This window comes from Erpetoichthys calabaricus, chromosome 8, assembly GCF_900747795.2.
Source record: "Erpetoichthys calabaricus chromosome 8, fErpCal1.3, whole genome shotgun sequence".
NCBI classification, from domain to species: domain Eukaryota; kingdom Metazoa; phylum Chordata; class Cladistia; order Polypteriformes; family Polypteridae; genus Erpetoichthys; species Erpetoichthys calabaricus.
Genome location: NC_041401.2, coordinates 189,299,278 through 189,320,624, shown reverse-complemented (window position 1 = coordinate 189,320,624; position 21,347 = coordinate 189,299,278). Strand labels below are relative to the sequence as shown.

Sequence of the window (21,347 nt, the reverse complement as noted above, 5' to 3'; positions counted from 1 at the left end):
AGCAATGATAACAGAATGTAATTTACCTGTTTAAAAATCACAGGGCTTTTTAATTACATTCTAACTTATCACGTTCATTAGGACATTGGAAGAACTGTTATGAGAAGAGGCCATTCAGCCAAACAAGTTCATCCATCCTACTGGCCCAGACTGTCCAAAATGACATCAAGTCGACCTCTGATGTTCTGCTCTCCTCCATAATAGTTGGTCATTTATTCTGTGAGTGCTAATGAGCGAGTAACTAGCTGGATGGATGAGGTCAGTTAAAGGGTGGATCGTTGGGTTAAGTGAGCAAATGGATTGTTGGAACAATTATAATAACAGGCCATTCATCTAGACAAGCCTGTTCAACAAACTGCTCAAAATTACATCAAGTCGAGATCGGAAAGTTGCTAAAGTTCGACTCTTCCGCCATACTACTTGGTGCTACTTATCAATCTTTAATTTAATATTGTTTTTGTATCAGTAAGGTGCCGCTGGAGTATGTGAATTTCCCCTTGGGATTAATAAAGTATCTATCTATCTATCTATCTATCTATCTATCTATCTATCTATCTATCTATCTATCTATCTATCTATCTATCTATCTATCTATCTATCTATCTATCTATCTATCTATCTATCTATCTATCTATCTATCTATCAATTCTTTCCTGAGTATAAGGTGAGTTTAGTAAACTGATGGATGGGATCAGTAAAAGGATGGATGAATGGGTTAAAGAGGGCCCTGTGGCGGATGTTTGCCGAATGGCAGACCAACCACATGTGTTACCTGGTAGGTCACCACCCATACAATCAGGTCGAGACTCAGACTACGAATGCAATGAATATAGTGTCTCAGGTGGCTGGGGGGGGGGGGGGGGGGGGGGGGCCCTGAAGGACTGGAGGAGGGCTTACGTGTCCCCCAGACCATGTGGGGGCGACCGCCCTGGCAGCTATGGGGACCACGGGTACAGAGCTTTGAAGCTCAACCCTGTAGGGGCCCGTGGTCACTGCCAGGGGGCGCCCCAATGCCTTGGCAGCTCTGGCCCTCAGCACTTCCGCCACACCTGGAAGTGCTGGGGGGAAGAGGATCGGGGACACCTGGAGTGTTTCCGGGTATGCAGCCGGCAGCTCATCGGAAGACACCTGGAGCACATCCGGGTGTGGATAATAGGGGCTGCCTCCCTCCAGTCAGGGGCTTGAGTCGGGTGGAAGAAGGACAAGGTCTGGGAGGAGGCAAGGAGATGGCCTGAAGAGAGAGAAGGCATTGTTGGCTGGCCAGGACTTTGGGGACTTTGGGGTGTTGTGCACAATTGTAAATAATGGACTGTGTAAATAAACGTGTGTTGGGTGAGTTTGAATGTGTTCGCCTGACTGTGTTCAGGTCATCTTCCACAATTATATATACAGTATATATATATATATATATATATATATATATATATATATATATATATATATATAGTATATATATATATACACAGTATATATATATATATATATATATATATACATACAGTATATTACATATACACATATGTATATACAATATATATATTGTGGCAGGCGGCCAGAGTCCATGTCCAGCTGGGACGCCCCTGCACTCTGTATTCAGGGGGAGCAGTCCTGGACGGTGCAATACCTCCCAATAAACGGTAGATGGCTGCCCCCCTGGGTTGGAGCGGTGCCTCGGTTTCCTGCAGGGCTGCATGGGAATTGGAGTTGGGTGCAGCCCTGTTGGGTCCCACACAAACTGCCAGGGGGTGCTGTAACTGGGACTCCTGAGCCAGTGTGGGCAGCGTATTCGTCACACCCCGAAGTGCAGCCAGAACCTGGCGATCAAGCACCTGGAGCACTTCCGGGTGGACTATAAAAGGAGCCAGCGACCACCACTCAGCAGCCAGAGTCAGGTGGAGGAGGACAAGGTTGCCTGAAAGGAGCGGTGGTAGGAGAGACAAGCGTTTTGATTGGTGAATTGTACTTGTTGGGACTGTGTTGTGCCTGTGGGGTTCACAGGGAAGACATGTCCCACAGGTGAAGGAAAATAAATATTTGTTTTATTTTACACGTGCCTCCGTGTGAATCTGTGTCGGGTTGGGCGCAATATAACGCCTTTCTTACCTTATATATATGCACATATATATATATATACATACATATCTCTGCGGTGGGTTGGCACCCTGCCCAGGATTGGTTCCTGCCTTGTGCCCTGTGTTGGCTGGGATTGGCTCCAGCAGACCCCCGTGACCCTGTGTTCGGATTCAGCGGGTTGGAAAATGGATGGATGGATATATATATATATAGATATTTACTTTAACAAATAGTTGAACAGGTGTACCTAATAAAGTGGCTGGTTAGTGTACTGTATAATATACTGTATTGTAATATATATTGTATATATATATATATTCATCTCCATACATATAAAATCCAAGGTCTGTATGTCTGTCCGCTTTTCATGAGAGACCTACTTAACGGATTTAGATCGAGCTTTTTTCTAGAATTTGCTTGAACATTCCGGTTGATTTTGTGACTTCTCTCATTGCGCTAAGTATCATAGTTTGCTTACAGTACCGATCTTTGCACGAATCCGAGAAACACGCAGTGGGCCGAGGGGAGGGGCCTTCCTCCTCTTCAGGGTGTGTTCCTTAACTCTGCTCAGCTAGCGAACAAGAGACCTACTTAATGGATTTAGATCGGGTTTTTTTCTAGAATTTGCTTGAACATTCTGGTTGATTTTGCGACTTCTCTCATTGCACTAAGAATCATAGTTCACATGCAGGAGCGATATATTTGCGCTAATCCGAGACAGAGGCTGCGGGCCAAGGAGACGGGGAGGCGTGACGTCAGGAATGGGGAGCAGGGAAGGGCCCTCATCGCTGTCCTGTTTTCACTACTACACAGGCGGAGCCGCTTGGGGCGGCTAATACATATAAATATATATATATAGCAATATATTACAATATATTATACCCTCAGCAGCCACTTCTTAGGTCCACCTGTTCAACTACTTGTTAATGCAAATATCTAATCCAGTGGTTCTCAAACTGTGGGGCGGGCCCCCTTAGGGGAGTGTGAAGTAACAAAAAGGGGGGGGGGGGGGCGCAAAGATGTGAAAAAAAGAAAACAAGAATCGAAAATATGAAAAATACATCTATTGAAACCAAAACAAAATAACTTACACTACATTTTGATACTAGAAAAATAAATACAGAGTTAGATAAATGTCGATAAAAGTTAAGTAGGTATAATAAAATATGCATCTATGATATATCATTAATTAAAAAAGAACAAATTGGTATTAGATAGATAGATAGATAGATAGATAGATAGATAGATAGATAGATAGATAGATAGATAGATAGATAGATAGATAGATAGATAGATAGATAGATAGATAGATAGATAGATAGATAGATAGATAGATAGATAGATAGATAGATAGATACTTTATTATTCCCCAAGGGGAAATTCCCATACTCCAGCAGCAGCATACTGATAAAAACAATATTAAATTAAAGAGTGATAACAATGCAGGTATAACAGACAATAACTTTGTACAATGTTAACGTTTACCCCCCCCGGTGGAATTGAAGAGTCGTATAGTGTGATGGAGGAATGATCTCCTCAGTCTGTCAGTGGAGCAGGATGGTGACAGCAGTCTGTCGCTGAAGCTGCTCCTCTGTCTGGAGATGATCCTGTTCAGTGGATGCAGTGGATTCTCCATGATTGACAGGAGTCTGCTCAGCGCCCATCGCTCTGCCACGGATGTCAAACTGTCCAGCTCCATGCCTACAATAGAGCCTGCCTTCCTCACCAGTTTGTCCAGGCGTGAGGCGTCCCTCTTCTTTATGCTGCCTCCCCAGCACACCACCGTGTAGAAGAGGGCACTCGCCACAACCGTCTGATAGAACATCTGCAGCATCTTATCGCAGATGTTGAAGGACGCCAGTGGGCTCCTTTCAAAAAAAATGTTAGGGGGCGCGATCAAAACTGTTATGAAAACTTGGGTCGCAAATACTTAAAGGTTGAGAAACGCTGATCTAATCAGCCAATCACATGAGCAGCAACTCCATGCATTTCGGCCTGTAGACCTCGTCAAGACGACCTGCTGAAGTTCAAAAGCATCAGAAAGAGGAAGAAAGGGGACTGAAGTGACTTTGAATGTGGCGTGGTTGTTCGTGGCAGACGGGCTGCTCTGAGTATTTCAGAAACTGCTGATTTACTGAGATTTTCACACACAACCATCTCTAGGGTTTACATAGAATGGTCAGAAAAACAGAAAAAAATCCAGTGAGCGGCAGTTGTCTGAGTGAAAATGCCTTGTTGATGCCAGAGGTCATAGGAGAATGACCAGACTGGTGAGAACTGATAGAAAGGCAAGAGGAACTCAAACAAGCACTCGTTACAACAGAGGTGTGCAGAAGAGCATCTCTGAACACACAACATGTCAAAGCTTGAAGCAGGTGGGCTACAGCAGCAGGAGACCACACCGGGTGACACTCCTGTCAGCTAAGGACAGGCAACTGAGGCTACAATTCACACGGGCTCACCAAGAGAAAACATTGCCTGCTCTGACGAGTCTGAAAATCTGCTGTGACATTCAAATGGTACGGTGAGAGTTTGGTGTCAACAACATGAAAGCAGGGATCCATTCTGCCGTGTATCAACAGTTCAGGCTGCTAGTGGTGGTGTGATGGTGTGTGGGATATTTTCTCGGCACACTTTAGGCCCCTTAGTACCAACTGAGCATCATTTAAATGCCACAGCCTACCTGAGTATTGTCACTGACCATGTCCATCCATTTATGACCACCATCTTCTGAAGGCTCCTTCCAGAAGGATAACGCGCCGAGTCACAAAGCTCACATCATCTCAAAGTGGTTTCTTGAACATGACAAGGAGTTCCCTGGACTCAAATGGCCTCCACAGTCACCAGATCTCAATCCAATAGAGCACCTTTGGGATGTGGTGGACCGGGAGATTCTCATCGTGGATGTGCAGCTGACAAATCTGCAGCAACTGTGTGATACTGTCATATCAATATGGACCACAATCCCTGAGGAATGTTTCCAAACACCTTGTTTGAATCAACGCAATGGAGAATTACGGATGTTCTGAAAGTGAAAGGGGGTCCAACCCAGAGCTAGCAAGGTGTGCCTAATAAAGTGGCCGGCGAGTGCAAATACAGTTTATTATAAACTCCATCCATCCATTATCCAACCCGCTATATCCTAACTACAGGGTCACGGGGGTCTGCTGGAGCCAATCCCAGCCAACACAGGGTGCAAGGCAGGAAACAAACCCCGGGCAGGGTGCCAGCCCACCACAGCTATTATAAACTATATTTTAATAATAAAAATATACAGCAACCTACCAACGGTACAAGCCAAGGCTTACCAATATGATAAGGTCCACAGCCGAGCACCATCACCCCCCTATCAGCAAACTCCACGTCGTGTTCCTGAAAAACAAACAAACAAAGTAAAGAGTTGGATGTTCCTGACATCTCCGCTCGCTCCATCTTGAAGAGTTCATAGGCGACCTACAAGAAGAGAGACTGACCCTGCTCTGCATGGTGCTGCTGCTGCTGCTCTGTTAGCCCCATAAACAGAGAGCCAGGGGTCCCAATCTCAATTCCCACCCCAGTCACCAAATACACACCTCAGGAATGTAGGAGTGCACCCACCCGAGCCCTGCAACTCCTCTTCCTGAATTTTCGCTCGCTTTCATGGCGGCCGCTGTCTTCGGAGATGCGTTTGTGAAGCTCAATTAGCAGCAGGCGTTCATGTCAGGCCAGAGAGTCTCTCGTCTGTATTTTCTTTACGCCGAGGCCCTTTGATTTTCTCCCTTTATCTTGTCATTCCCAATTTGAAATGCTGTCCATATCTGATACCTCTGTAGGTAACTCATTTCTAAAGTGTTATCCTACAGGTGTAATAAGAAATTGCCTGCAAATTGCTTGATGATGCTCTCTATGAAAGACACAATATGGAATGGAGTTGGAGTGAATGGAATAAAAGCAGAAGAAGGCAATACCATCACACTGTCTCTGTCGCTTATGTCTGTTTTATGGATTTGCAGGCATCTTTTTGGTTTTCACACACTCACACACTTGGAGGTGCCAGGGCCGGCTGAGGTGGCACAATACAAAGAAAGTTAGCCACCATCCTCCAGAAGAGAAAGAAGGCTGGAGCCACTAGGGGGCAATACAGGGTGCATAAGAACTCAGCAGGGAGAGTGGAGACCGGAGATGGGTCCAGCTGCAGACCTCCACAGCTCCACAATTCAGCAGCTCCGCTGGAGAGCCAATTGGATTGCAGGTTTTGTGTCACCTGGTTTATTCGACTATGATGTGACGTATGATGTAAGGTGACAATGAAGTAGGGCTCTGGTGGTCCACAGCCAGAGTCTTTTGGGGGGCCTGGGAGGGAAAAATGTGCACTGATATTCCTGGAATGAATATGAATATTCCTGGAGTGGCTGCTGCTTCATCACCTGAGGCCACAGGTCCGCCACGCCCTCGACCCTCTGCAGTTTACATACCAGGAAAAGGTGGCCGCGGAGGATGCCATCATCTATATGCTACACTGATCCCTCTCCCACTTGGACAGAGGCAGTGGTGCAGTAAGAATTATGTTTCTAGACTTCTCTAGCACCTTCAACACAATCCAACCTCTGCTCCTTAGGGACAAGCTGACAGAGATGGGAGTAGACTCATACCTGGTGGCATGGATCGTGGACTATCTTAAAGACAGACCTCAGTATGTGCGTCTTGGGAACTGCAGGTCTGACATTGTGGTCAGCAGTACAGGAGCGCCGCAGGGGACTGTACTTTCTCTGGTCCTGTTCAGCCTATATACATCGGACTTCCAATACAACTCGGAGTCCTGCCACGTACAAAAGTTCGCTGATGACACTGCTATCGTGGGCTGCATCAGGAGTGGGCAGGAGGGGGAGTATAGGGACCTAATCAAGGACTTTGTTAAATGGTGCGACTCAAACCACCTACAACAGAACATCAGCAAAACCAAAGAGGTGGTGGTGGATTTTAGGAGGCCCAGGCCCCTCATGGACCCCGTGATCATCAGAGGTGACTGTGTGCAGATGGTGCAGACCTATAAATATCTGGGAGTGCAGCTGGATGATAAACTGGACTGGACTGCCAATACTGATGATCTGTGCAAGAGAGGACAGAGCCGACTATACTTCCTTAGAAGGCTGGCGTCCTTCAACATCTGCAATAAGATGTTGCAGATGTTCTATCAAACGGTTGTGGCGAGCACCTTCTTCTACGCGGTGGTATGCTGGGGAGGCAGCATAAAGAAGAAGGACGCCTCACGCCTGGACAAACTGGTGAGGAAGGCAGGCTCTATTGTAGGCACAGAGCTGGACAGTTTGACATCTGTGGCAGAGCGATGGGCGCCGAGCAGACTCCTGTCAATCATGGAGAATCCACTGCATCCACTGAACAGGATCATCTCCAGACAGAGGAGCAGCTTCAGCGACAGACTGCTGTCACCGTCCTGCTCCACTGACAGACTGAGGAGATCGTTCCTCCCCAACACTATGCGACTCTTCAATTCCACCCGGGGGGGTAAACGTTAACATTATACAAAGTTATTGTTTGTTATACCTGCATTGTTATCACTCTTTAATTTAATATTGTTTTTTTATCAATATGCTGCTGTTGGAGCATGTGAATTTCCTCTTGGGATTAATAAAGTATCTATCTATCTATCTATCTATCTATCTATCTATCTATCTATCTATCTATCTATCTATCTATCTATCTATCTATCTATCTATCTATCTATCTATCTATCTATCTATCTATCTATCTATCTATCTAATCCTGCCAACTACACTAAAATGTCTATCTATCTATCTATCTATCTATCTAATCCTGCCGACTACACTAAAATGTCTATCGATCCATCCATCTATCTATCTATCTATCTATCTATCTAGATACCTATGGTCCCATGGACCAGACTTGGAATCAAAGAGTAGGGAGCGGATGCGGGTGAGTAGACTTTATTGCTGTGGTCGCAAGTGAGCAGTAAGAGTTGTAGATGAACATCTGAGAAAATCTCTGTAGAATAAAGAAAATCATATGTTTTATGGCTTTTGTTTTCATATTGGGACCCCTGCTCGCATACGTTCCATTTTAAAAAGTAGGAACGACCGCAGGATTTTGTTTTAACTTGATTAAAAAAAAACACGTTTCACCTGAAAAATCGATTTTATGTGGCAAATTAATATATACAGTACTATGATTGTGAGGAATAAAACTGGCAAATCATTAGCAACTCAAAGCAGATAAACCCCTGTCCCAAGTAAACCAAAAGAATATTCTTTAATGTTTAAAGATTTGTTTGGAAAAATATTCAAAAGTAAACAAAATAAAATGTTAAGCAAAAAAAAAAAAAAATAGGCCTAAAACAAAATGTCACAACCAGGATATCAAAAAACCAGTCGGAATTCAATACATTTAAAAGACGGCTGAACAACAGACGTCCTCTCTAAAGTGTGGGACTCAAGACACAAAGGCAGAGGACAGGCCCCTTTGGGGGGTCCTGCCCCCTTAGGCACAAAATACAAAAGAACACACGAATATGCTATTGCCTTAAGACAGGGTTTCTTAAACTTTTCTTTTTCTTGTGACCCAACCTTGCTCCTCATAGTGTCGATCGTGAGGGACGGGACCCCCCCTGGCCCACCCCACTGTAGAAACCTCACTGATTCATATAGCTTGGGATTGTATCGCCCTGGGAGAATTGTTGTCAATCGATATAATGAGGGATTGGGTCCTTATGGAGAATCACCACCAATAGCCAGTGACCCACCACGACACACCTCACACCTGACTTCTTAAATTGTAAATATGACGGTGCCCAAAAAACATAAATGTACATTTATAGTGAAGTCCACCTTAATACAAGGAGAAGTGTCTGTGTTTCTTGTGACCATCCATTTGATCTGCCTCTGTTATTTGCCATTTGATATGAAATTTGCAAAAGCAGTACTACTGTTTGTGATGCACCATCTGTTGGAATGAAAAATGTAATGCATTTTATTATTACAAATATTTGTGATACGCCATCTGTTGGAATGACAAATGCAATGCATTGTAAGACACCACAAGGGCGCCTGCTCCTGCTATGTAACACAGAATCAACTCTTGAAACACGCACACATTGCTGGAATCCTTTCCTTCAGATTGACTACTCTCAGCTAGGATGACCCCACTCCATGAATTTTAAACAGATTCCATATTTCAGGAAGCAATAAGATTTGGTATGTCAATAGCTGAAAAGTCAGCTTGAGTCAGCATATTTTTAATGAATGAGTTGTACATGGAAAATCAGCAATGAAAAATACAATCCCTTTTATTACTGCAAAAATCTGTGATGCACCTTCTGTTGGAATGAAAAATGCAGTGCATTTAATTTCTACAAATATTTATGATGCACCTTCTGTTGGAATGAAAAAAATGCAATGCATTTTGCTACTACAAATAATTGTGAAGCACCATCTGTTGGAATGAAAAATGCAATGCATTTTATTGCCATAAGTGTTTGTGATGTGCCATCTGTTGGAATGAAAGATGCATTGCATTTTGAAAGTACAAATATTTGTGATGAACCATCTGTTGGAATGAAAGATGCAATGCATTTTATTACAATATGTGTTTGTGATGCGTCATCTGTTGGAATGAAAAATTCAATGCATTTTGTAAGTACAAATATTTGTGATGCACCTTCTGTTGGAATGAAAAATGCAATGCATTTTGTAAGTACAAATATTTGTGATGCACCATCTGTTGGAATGAAAAATGCAATGCATTTTGTAAGTACAAATATTTGTGATGCACCATCTGTTGGAATGAAAAATGCAATGCATTTTGTAAGTACAAATATTTGTGATGCACCACCTGTTGGAATGAAAAATGCAATGCATTTCATTGACACAAGTGAAAAATGCAATGCTGAGCACTGCAGACTCAAAGCTAAAAGGAGCTAAAAAGGAGCCGGGTTCAAATCGCAGTCTGGTAAGGCTCCTTCCACAGCTAAGTGGGTGTTTAGTGGGGGGCTCTGGTTTCCTCTCACATCCCCAATAACTGCAGTGCAGGTTAACCATGAACTCTAAGTCCAATGAGTATGTTCTACAATGGCCTGCAGTTCTAGGCAAGAATGATTCCTGCCCTGTGCCCCATGCTTATGGAATTAGTGTGAGTGACATTCAACACCACTTCAGAAAGAAAAATAAAATAAAATTAAAAGATCCATGTCAACCATCACCCATCCACAGCCTCTCTTTCTCACATACACACAGACAAAGAAGTCCCAGAGCTCTGACCTGTCCATGGTAGGTGCAGTACAAGTAGTTGGTCACCGCAGGGTACTCAGCAGCAAGGGTGTCGATCTAAAATTTAAGAGGGATAAAAGTGTTAGACAGAAACATCTACATGCCCACCCACTCGCACCTCCTTCTGCAGCAGCTCTTCACCTGTAACAAGACGCCACACGTTGTGTTCACTCACAGCCACTTCACTCAAGGCCGTTGGGCTCCAAGAGGCTGTTGTGCATGTCAGCTATCAAGTGCTTGCCAGACTGGACTGCATTAAGGAAAGAACTACCTGAGCCCACAGCCCTCAGGATTCCAGACTAATCTTAGAGGTCTGTGTCCCACAGCACTACGCGATGCTATACATGTCCAGAGCTTTTCTTAATGGGGCACCTCAGAGAACTGTCCTGATGCCCTACACATTGGACTTGCAGTATAATAGCAGAAATTCTAAGATGACCCCTCCATCATTAATAATGGAGACGCATCGGAGTATAGGGGGCTTTTTGGAGGATCTCATCTTTTGGTGCAGGGAGACCCACCTGCAGCTCCACATGATGGTGGCCTTCCAGCATTTCCAAGAACCTCTGAGACCGGTCACCATTCAGGGAGAGGGTGTGGGAATTGTGCAGAGCTACCAGTATTTGGGGGGGGGGGGGGGGGGGGTCCATACGAACCTCAGGCTGGTCTAGTCTGGCAGAGTGGACTTGCTAAGGAGATGTTGGTCTTTTGATGCATGCAGTAAAGCTGCTGGAAATGTTCTATCAGTCCATAGTAGCCCGTGTGATGTTCTATGCGGTGGTCTCCTGGGAAAGCAACCTGAGCTCAGAAGATCAAACTTATCAGGAAAGCCTGCGCCATCACAGGGCCCACCCAAGGAGCGGACAAAAAAAAGCAGACAGAGGCAAAAATGGATGCCATCATGAAAAATCTCCTCCAAGGGGCGCTGTCTTGGAGCACTTTGTGTGCACAGCGTGGGCTAAGAGGCGCCTCCTGCCCACCGCGGTCACGCAATGCAATGCTTCCACCCAATGCACTCGTTAAGTTCATTTTGAAATATGGGCACACTATTGATTGACTGATTGATTGATTGGCTGTATTATCTGTCCTGTGTGTTTGATTCCTTGGTTTTTTTTATGTCTCTGCTGCTGTATGCATCAAAATTTCCCCTTTGGATGAATAAAGTTTAAGTAATCTAATCAAATAAAGAAAAGCAGCTAACACTCTAGAAAGGGGGGATTTAGGGTGTTATTAGGGTCATCTTTTAGGGAACCCTATGAAACATAAACAACACGGCAGTTTTCGTTAGCCCCCTATTCGAAACCAGCATCATTAGGACTTTATCTTATTAAAGAAATACTCGGCCCAGAGTGGCAGAGAAAAACTTTTAATCTCACATTTTTACACAATATGAAGATAAGAAAGTATTATCTATAGCCATCCATCCATCCATTATCCAACCTGCTACATCTTAACACAGGGTCATGGGCGTCTGCTGGAGCCAGTCCCAGCCAGCACAGGTGCAAGACAGGAACAAACTCCGGGCAGGGTGCCAGCCCACCGCTGGGCACAATCACACAGCAAGCACACACTAGGGACAATTTAGGATCGCCAATGCACCTAACTGGCATGTCTTTGGACTGTGGGAGGAAACCCATGCAGACACGGAGAGAACGTGCAAAATCCACACAGGGAGGACCCGGGAAGCGAACCCAGGTCTCCTTACTGTGAGGCAGCAGCGTTATCCACTGCACCACCATGTCACCCACTAAGGTTATTATGTAAATGAAACTGAAAATCGCTATAAAAGTCGTCACACGTGCCATGAGCTTAATGCCTACATAACTGACTTTCAAAACTTTTCTTTTCGGGTGGTCTAAGAATTTTGTACAGTACTGTAAAAGCCTTAAAATGAATTCACGAACATACAAAGATGTATTTTAATTAGAGACCACCCTCTAGACGCCCACTTGAATTTTCCGATTTCCGAAAGTGTATTTGTTGCCCTACCTGCTTGATCCAGGGTTTGATATTCCTTTCCAGTCGTAAAACACGGCATTTGGCTTCATCGGCTCCGAGGATCTGACCGACCTGGCGATCGGAGAAGCCGTGCTGTTTGGCCTTGAGTAGAAGGGCATCTGGTATGGCTTGGCTAACAGAAAGGAAACACAGGATAAGAATATCAAAATGCTCCTCCAGCAGGCCCCATCCCATAATATCACCTGCAGTGCCATCATCAAGTATTAAGACCCTTTCACTTTAATTTTACATTTTACTATGTTGCAGCCATGTGCTCAAATCATTGAAATTCATACACCACTGGGCATAAAAATGGAAAATACCAAATCCAAAACACAATATAAAATTTAGAGTTTCTTTGTTTTTCACTGTACTCTTGCTCTTAACAATTAGAGGATCCTTCATTTGTTATTATGTAAACTTTAAACAATAGTGCAATGGTGCCATAGTAGTTCACATCCTTGGTGTCACACAAAACGCTGGCACCTATAATATGATGATCAATAAAATGGCAACGTTCCTCTCTCGCAAAATTAATAAACAGAATTAACAATAACTTTTATTCAGAAAAGCGTTCAGACTGCCTCACATTTTTGCTCATATTGTTGAAACCTTGTGCTAAAATAATTTAAATGACTTTTTCTCTCATTCCAACAGATGCCGCATCATAGACATTTGTGGTAATAAAATGCATTGTATTACTCATTTCAACCAATAATATCCAACTGCAGAGCTGCAGCAGCGTACATCACTGCAGGTCTACACCAGCAGTTTCATGGCAGAAGTTAAGGTTAGGGGTTAGTGTGGTTATCGTGAAGTCTAAAAAGTTAAGATTAGGGGTAAGGTAAGGGGTTAGTGTGGTGTAGTATAAATGTGCAGTGATGTCACTTTCACCATCTAAACTGCTGGTATAGAAATGCTAGTGTAGATTTGCGGTGTCACTCTGTATTTAGATGTTACTCATTCCAACAGATGGCTCATCACAAACATTTGTATTAACAAAATGCTTTGTATTTGTCATTCCAACAGATGGTGCACCACCAATATTTGTAGAAATAAAATGCAGTGTGTTTGTCCTTCCAACAGATGGTGCATTGCAAACATCTGTAGCAATAAAATGCATTGCATTTGTCATTCCAACAGATGGTGCATCACAAACATTTGTAGCAATAAAATGCATTGCTTTTGTCATTCCAACAGATGGTGCATCACAAACATTTGTAGCAATTAAATACATTGCATTTGTCATTCCAGGAGATGCTGCATTACCAGACATGTAATAATAAAATGCATTGTATTTATCATTCCAACAGATGGCACATCAAATATTTATGGTAATGAAATGCATTGCATTTGTCATTCCAGCAGATGCTGCATTACCAAAACTTGTAAAAATAAGATGCATTGCGTTTGTCTTTCCAACAGATGTTCCATTACTAAAACATGTGTAAAAATAAAATACATTGCATTTCTATCATTTCAATAGATGGCGTATCACAAAAATGTGTAGTAATGAAAAATAAACAATGTGCAAAAGTAAAATGCATTGCATTTATCTCTCCAATAGGTGGCAAATCGCAAATATTTATAGTATTGAAATGCATTGAATTTGTCATTCCAACAGATGGCACATCACAGATATTTGTGGTAATAAAATGCATTGCATTACTCATTTCAACCAATAATTTCCAACTGTAGAGCTGCAGCAACATACGTCACTGCAGGTCTACACCAGCAGTTTCATGGCAGAAGTTAAGGTTAGGGGTTAGTGTGGTTATCGTGTAGTCTAAAAAGTTAAGATTAGGGGTAAGGTAAGGTTAGGGGTTAGTGTGGTGTAGAATAGATGTGCGGTGATGTCACTTTCACCATCAAAACTGCTGGTATAGAACCGCTAGTGTAGATTTGCGGTGTGGCTCTGTAGTTAGATGTTTCTCATTCCAACAGATGGCTCATCACAAACATTTGTAGTAATGAAATGCTTTGCATTTGTCATTCCAACAGATGGTGCATTGCACACATTTGTAGCAATAAAACACATTGCATTTTTCATTCCAACAGATGCTGCATTACCAGACATGTAATAATAAAATGCATTGCATTTATCATTCCAGCAGGTGGTCCATTACCGAAACATGTGTAAAAATAACATACTTTGAATTTCTGTCATTTCAATAGGTGACATATCACAAAAATTTGTACTAATGAAACATAAAAATGTGTAAAAATAAAATGCATTGCATTTATCTTTCCAATAGATGGCACATCCCAAATATTTATAGTACTGAAATACATTGAATGTCATTCCAACAGATGCCACATTACGAAAACATGTGAAAATGAAATGCATTGCATTTGTCATTCCAACAGATGGCACATCAAAAACATTAGCATTTCTTTTTTAAATCCTATACCAAATGGCAAATAAGAGACATAACAACAGGACAGACAGATAGATGCACAGACAGTCAGGTGGATGTGGATTATTACTGTCAATCATCTAATGTTGTATTTAATGCAGGTGGGAGATCCTTTGGGTCTCAGTAGATCGTTTGGTAACAATGTCAAAACTCACTCAAAGGCCGCTAAAGCATAAAATGTTACATTTGGATTTGCAGAACGTGCCGCCCTCCCTATCTGTGCCCATATCGGTGCCCACATTCAGGAACTCAATAAATGAGCCGAGGCGCTGGCTTTCATTTGAGTTTTGAGCATATGTTAACATTTCGCCTGTCATTGTTTCACATTAACATGACCCCCTCTGCGAGAGCGAGAGGCGCTCGGCCGCTTTCCTCATTTCATTCGGCCTTTGGCGTGAGGCTGATAACTCGTGTCAATAAAAATGCAGGAGCCCAGCGTTACATCAAACTACTTGAGAAGTTTCTGAAATTTTGAATGCGCTAAATTGTAAACCTTGCCAACGTATGATTTAGTCAATGAATATCAGAAATGTTTAATTTTCACAGTTTTTGTTTTATGTGGTGAATACTGCAAGGATATTCAGGTTACGTTTCAGCCAGGGTCGGTCCCTTGGCTTATGTACATTTTCAGTTTAATTGTCGTTTTTGTTAATTTGAATTATTTCTTTGTAATTTCTGTTAATGTCTGTTTATTGTTATATCTCAGCCACAGATGATTTAAGCTTTGTGAGGACATCTCTTGAAACACTAATTCTTATCCTGAAAAACTGCACTGTCCGCATTTTAAACAGGGCGGCACAGTGGCGCAGCGATTGGCACTACCATATCACACCTCCAGAATCCAGACTGTAAATCCTCAGTCTGGATGTTCTCCACATATCTGTGCAGCATTTTCCTCCCAAATCAGCAAAAATGAGCGTGTGGATGGATGTGTGGCATGTGAGTGGAGTGGCACCCTGTTCAGGGCCTGCCTTATGCCCAGTGCTGCCAGGATAGGCTCTGAAAAGGCTCGGATCAAGAAGATTTCTGGACGGCTACTGACATGTGAAACAGAAAAAATAATTCTTTAACTTGTACTTTAAAAAAAAAAAAAAAAATGCTGCCTTTCATAGATGCACAGCAAAAGGAGCCTCATTGTGTGAGTCCATTGCCAAGCCTATTCAAGACCTGATGTGTTCATATTCAGTAAGGCGTTAGTCTCTTGTTGAGCCAGATCTATTAAATACTTCATTTTCAGGTATTTATTTAATTTTGAAAAAAATAAAGAACATTTTCCGGTTGAATAAAAACAAAGTCTATCCTTGCTGAATAGTTCTGCGCTTAAAAGATACCACTGCTTTAGAGCCTGTTTTTCTGTGCACTTTTGTAGCCCTGTCCTCTTGTTCTTTAATTAACAGCATTTATTATTCCTCCTTTATGTCGTCCAGTGCAATCCTTGCAAAAGTGCCTTTGTTCGGTGTGCCTTTCTGAACATTTAATTCAATTTCCTTTGATTATTATTTTCCTTAATATGAAAAACTAAGTTTCAAGCCACATTGTACACTAGCAATGGCTGGTATGCTGCTGCCATCTAGTGTCTAGATCATTTGTACTACACTGGCTGGCTTTCTTTCTTTCTTTCTTTCTTTCTTTCTTTCTTTCTTTCTTTCTTTCTTTCTTTCTTTCTTTCTTTCTTTCACTATGCACAACACAGATATTTTCAATTTTTTTAAGCACATTTTTTGGGGGGCATTAAAGTAGTATTGGCATAGTGATGCTCCTTCCTCGAATCCCTTTCAGGATTTTGTCCTCCTTATGCGTGTGTAAAACATATGTGTGTGCAACAAAGTATACTTTCAACAGATGCCGCATTACCAAAACTTGTGTAAAAAATTGAATGCACTGCATTAATCTTTCCAATAGGTGGCACATCATAAATATTTATAGTAATGAAATGCAACAAATTTGTCATTCCAACAGATGGCGCATTACAAATACTTGTAGTAATGAAATGCATTACATTTGTTATTGCAACAGATGCTACATTTCCAAGATGTGTAAAAATAAAATGCATTGCATTTGTCATTCCAACAGATGCCGCATTAAGAAAACATGTAAAAATAAAATGCAGTACATTTGTCTTTCCAAGAGATGGTGCATCACAAATATTTACAGCAATGAAATGCATTGAATTTGTCATTCCAACAGATGCCACGTTTCCAAAACGTGTAATAATAAAATGCATTAAGTTTGTCATTCCAACAGATGCCGCATTATGAAAACGTAAAAATAAAATGCACTACATTTGTCTTTCCAACAGATGGAGCATCACAAAAATGAACTGTAATGAAATGCATTGAATTTGTCATTCCAACAGATTCCACGTTACCAAAACGGGTAATAATAAAATGTATTACGTTTGTCATTCCCACAGATGGCACATCACAAACCGTAGCATTTCTTTTATAATTCCTATATCAAACGGCAAATAAGGGACATAGCAACAGGACAGACAGACAGACACTTCTCCTTTTATTTAGGTGGATGTTGATTATCTCTATCAATCATCTAATGTTGTATTTAATGCAAAGTATTTTATTCCCCGTCAGTGTTCTCCTTGGTTTTGTCCTATTGTCACCATTCTGGGGAAGACATAGAAGTAAGAATTTCACACTATTGTGCTCAAATGTCAACAAACTTCAACATAATAAGACAATAACATCAAAATAAAGCCTCAGGTGGGAGATCCTTTGAGTCTCAGTAGATCGTTTGACCAGATCGCTTTTCTTTCTTTCTTTCTTTCTTTCTTTCTTTCTTTCTTTCTTTCTTTCTTTCTTTCTTTCTTTCTTTCTTTCTTTCTTTCTTTATGCACCAACACAGATATCTTAAATTATTTTTAAGCACATTTTTTGTGGGGCATTAAAGTAGTATTGGCATAGTGATGTTCCTTCCTCAAAGGTCCAGGAGTTACAGGTGTCCATTTCAGTATGTTGTCCTCCTCACGCGTGCATAAAACATATCGGGTGAAGCACTGCAAAGTGTGCAATGAAGTATGTTTTCAATACTCTTTCTAACAGATGCCGCATTACCAAAACTTGTGTAAAAATAGAATGCATTGCATTTATCTTTCCAATAGGTGGCACATCATAAATATTTATAGTAATGAAATGCATTGAATTTGTTATTGCAACAGATGCCGCATTACGAAAACGTGTAAAAATCAAATGCAGTACATTTGTCTTTCCAACAGATGGTGCACCACAAATATTTACAGCAATGAAATGCATTAGGTTTGTTATTCCAACAGATGGCACATCACAAACAGTAACGTTTCTTTTATAATTCCTATCCCAAATGGCAAATAAGAGACACAGCAACAGGACGGACAGACAGCTGTACAGACAGATGGACACTTCTCCTTTTATTAAGGTGGATGTTGATTATCATTATCAATCATCTAATGTTGTATTTAATGCAAAGTGTTTTATTCCCCATCAGTGTTCTCCTTGGTTTTGTCCTATTGTCACCATTCTGGGGGAGACATGGAAGTAAGAATTTCACACTATTATGCTCAAATGTCAACAAACTTTAACATAATAAGACAATAACATCAAAATAAAGGCTCAGTTGGAAGATCCTTTGAGTCTCAGTAGATCGTTTGACCAGATCACTTCTTTCTTTCTTTCTTTCTTTCTTTCTTTCTTTCTTTCTTTCTTTCTTTCTTTCTTTCTTTCTTTCTTTCTTTCTTTCTTTCTTTCTTTCTCTTTCTTTCTTTCACTATGCACCAACACAGATATTTTCAATTATTTTTAAGCACATTTTTTTGTGGGGCATTAAAGTAGTATTGGCATAGTGATGTTCCTTCCTCAAAGGTCCAGGGTTAGGGTTAGGCTTAGGGTTAGGGTTAGGGTTGTCCTCCTCACGTGTGCGTAAAACATATCAGGTGAAGCACTGCAAAGTGTGCAATGAAGTAGGCTTATCACACTTTGACAGGGCATAACAAAGGAGGGTTAACTTATCCCACAAATTGGATTGGCACAACAGAGGAAACAAAATGGGATTTAGCTTAGTAGCTACCACCCCCTCAGCATCAGCCATTATTTCCCCTTAATACAGCTCACCTCACACGAGCGGCCACCGCAAGTCCCCATCACTCACCAGTTGTACTGTCCCAGGTGCTTCTCCAGGGCTACAATGCGGCTCAGCTTATGAAGGAACCATCTGTCAATGGCCGTCAATGCGTGTATCTCATCGACTGACATCCCGTCGTGAAAAGCCTGCAGAAGAGAGGGGCAGGACACTCTGAGATGAGTGACGGGCTGTCTATTCAGCTCAATGGCACACATAAAGCTACAAATGACTCCTAAACACAATGGAATAAACATTCACAGCGGCTGGGTGGTGCAAACCGAAATCCTGCCTGAGGGTGACTGGCACCGGTGTGTGAACAGATGGTAGTGCAGGTAGGGCATCAAACTAAAAGAAGTGGCAGTTCAGGGTGTGGTGTGTCAATGGGGGCAGAAATGGCTCAGATGCAGGAAGCAGTGGCTGATGGTGCAAGGAACCTTGGGCTGACATTAAGAGTGGTGACCAGCAGGGGTCAGTGCTGCAGCCACTGCTATTTTTTTAATTTAATTTATTAAAAGCATATAACATCCCATACAATCAAGTCAAACTTAACAAAACTAAGATCAAATCAAACCCCACCCATGAGAAAGAGAGGAAGGCCAACAACCAGAGCAAAACTGTTAAGAGTAGTAAAGAGAGAAAGGAGTCTTTTCCCCCAATTTAAAGGCTTATTCTAAAATGTTTTTGATTAAGGCCTGCCAGGTTTTAAATAAAAGTTTTGCACAGATCCTCTAAGGGCGAATTTGATTTTTTTTCCAATTTCAGATAACATATGACATCAGTTACCCGCTGACTTAAAAGAGGTGAGTTAGGATTCTTCCACTTGAGCGAGATAAGTCTACGTGCTAATAGCGAGGTAAAGGCCATTAGAGTTTGTTTGTCCTTCTCCACTTTGAGCCCACCAAACTCAGCTGTTAGTGGATTAGTAGGGATTGTGACCCCCAGGCTCTCTGAAAGGCATTTAAAGATTTGGGTCCGGAGTGATGTTCATTTGGTGCAGGCCCAGAACATGAGGCCCAGTGAGGCTGGAGCTCAATTGCAACGTTGGCAGGTTGGATCTTGGCCCGGACACATTTTGGACAATTTTAAATGAGACAGATTTGCTCGATTAAAGATATTTAAGTTAAATAATTGTATGTTTGGCGCATATGGAGCATGAGTGAACTCTGTGCATGGCAGCTTTCCTCTCCGTTTCTTAAATATTGAGTGAAAGATCCTTTTTCCCCACTGTGCTCTGGGATCTTTGAAAAGAAGGGACTTTAAAATCTTTTAATATATTACAGAAATACTGTCGATGTCCCCAAGACTGCTCAGTATCTCTTCTGGAATAGAAATGGGTGGGAGTCGAGGAAAACTGGGCAGATTTCGTTTAGCAAAGTTTCTAATTTGGAGAAAGTGGAAAAATTGTGTTGATGGGAGATCAACTGAGGACGCCATCTGTGTGGCTCTACATGCTGCCCTCTCGCACTTGGAAAATTCCAACACCTATGGTAGGATGCTCTTCACTGACTACAGCTCTGCATTTAATACCATCATACCTAACCAGCTGATCAAAAAACTCAATGCGCTAGGACTTGCTCCGACCATATGCAACTGGTTACGGGATTTTCTCACCAACCGCCCCCAGTCTGTCCGGATGGGCAAACACACATCCTTCACCCTTACCCTGCTGCAAGGATGTGTACTAAGTCCCCTTCTCTATGCATTCTTTACCCATGACTGTCAACCCATCCACCAATCAAACATTATTCTTAAATTATGGGCTGTCATTAGGCTTGTAACAGGCAACAATGAAGCTGCATATAAGGAAGAGGTTTAGAATCTGACAGCATGGTGCAACACCCAACAACCTGGTCTTAAATACCAAAAAGACCAAAGACGTTATTCTGGACTTTAGGACCACTAAAAAGACCAATCACAGTCCGATAACAATCCATGCAGATGCTGTGGAGAGAGTTTCCAGGAGTCATCATCTCAGAGGACCTGTCCTGGGCTGACAACAACTTGGCTATAATAGACAAAGCACACCAACGCCTCTATTTTCTCAGGAAACTAAGGAGAGCTGACTTCCCCCAGGGGCTGCTGGTTAATTTCTATAGATGCACTATAGAGAGCATCTTAACTAACTGCATGATGGCCTGCAGGTACAACAGCTGCACCAAGGCTGCTAAAGAAGCCCTGCAGCGGGTCGTAAAAACAGCAGAGGCCATTATTGGGACTGAACTGCCATCACTTGAACTCTCATATAAGACTCGCTGTGTGAGAAGAGCCAAAAAACATTCTCAGGGACAAAACTCATCCTGGAAATTCTTTGTTTGCGCTCCTCCCGTCAGGCAGACGCTTTAGGTCAATCCCTGTACACACAAACAGACTAAAAAAGAGCTTTTTCCCATCTGCCATAAACTTTCTGAACTCTGAATCTCCTCAGTCTGAGATCATTTTTAATTGAACATGTGCAATAAGCTATATTGGT

At 42.1% G+C, this 21,347-nt stretch overlaps 1 protein-coding gene across 1 annotated transcript in view; it reads right to left on the bottom strand.

Annotated features, from left to right (window-relative positions):
- cps1 (carbamoyl-phosphate synthase 1, mitochondrial) overlaps positions 1–21,347 on the bottom strand; it is a 289,732-nt gene that overhangs the window by 175,402 nt on the left and 92,983 nt on the right. Inside the window, exons 21-24 of the mRNA XM_051930296.1 lie at positions 18,905–19,023; positions 12,342–12,483; positions 10,344–10,409; positions 5,382–5,445 (exon numbers count right to left, since the gene is read on the bottom strand). Coding sequence (XP_051786256.1) covers positions 5,382–5,445; positions 10,344–10,409; positions 12,342–12,483; positions 18,905–19,023 — 391 coding nt within the window. The remainder of the gene's footprint in view (positions 1–5,381; positions 5,446–10,343; positions 10,410–12,341; positions 12,484–18,904; positions 19,024–21,347) is intronic.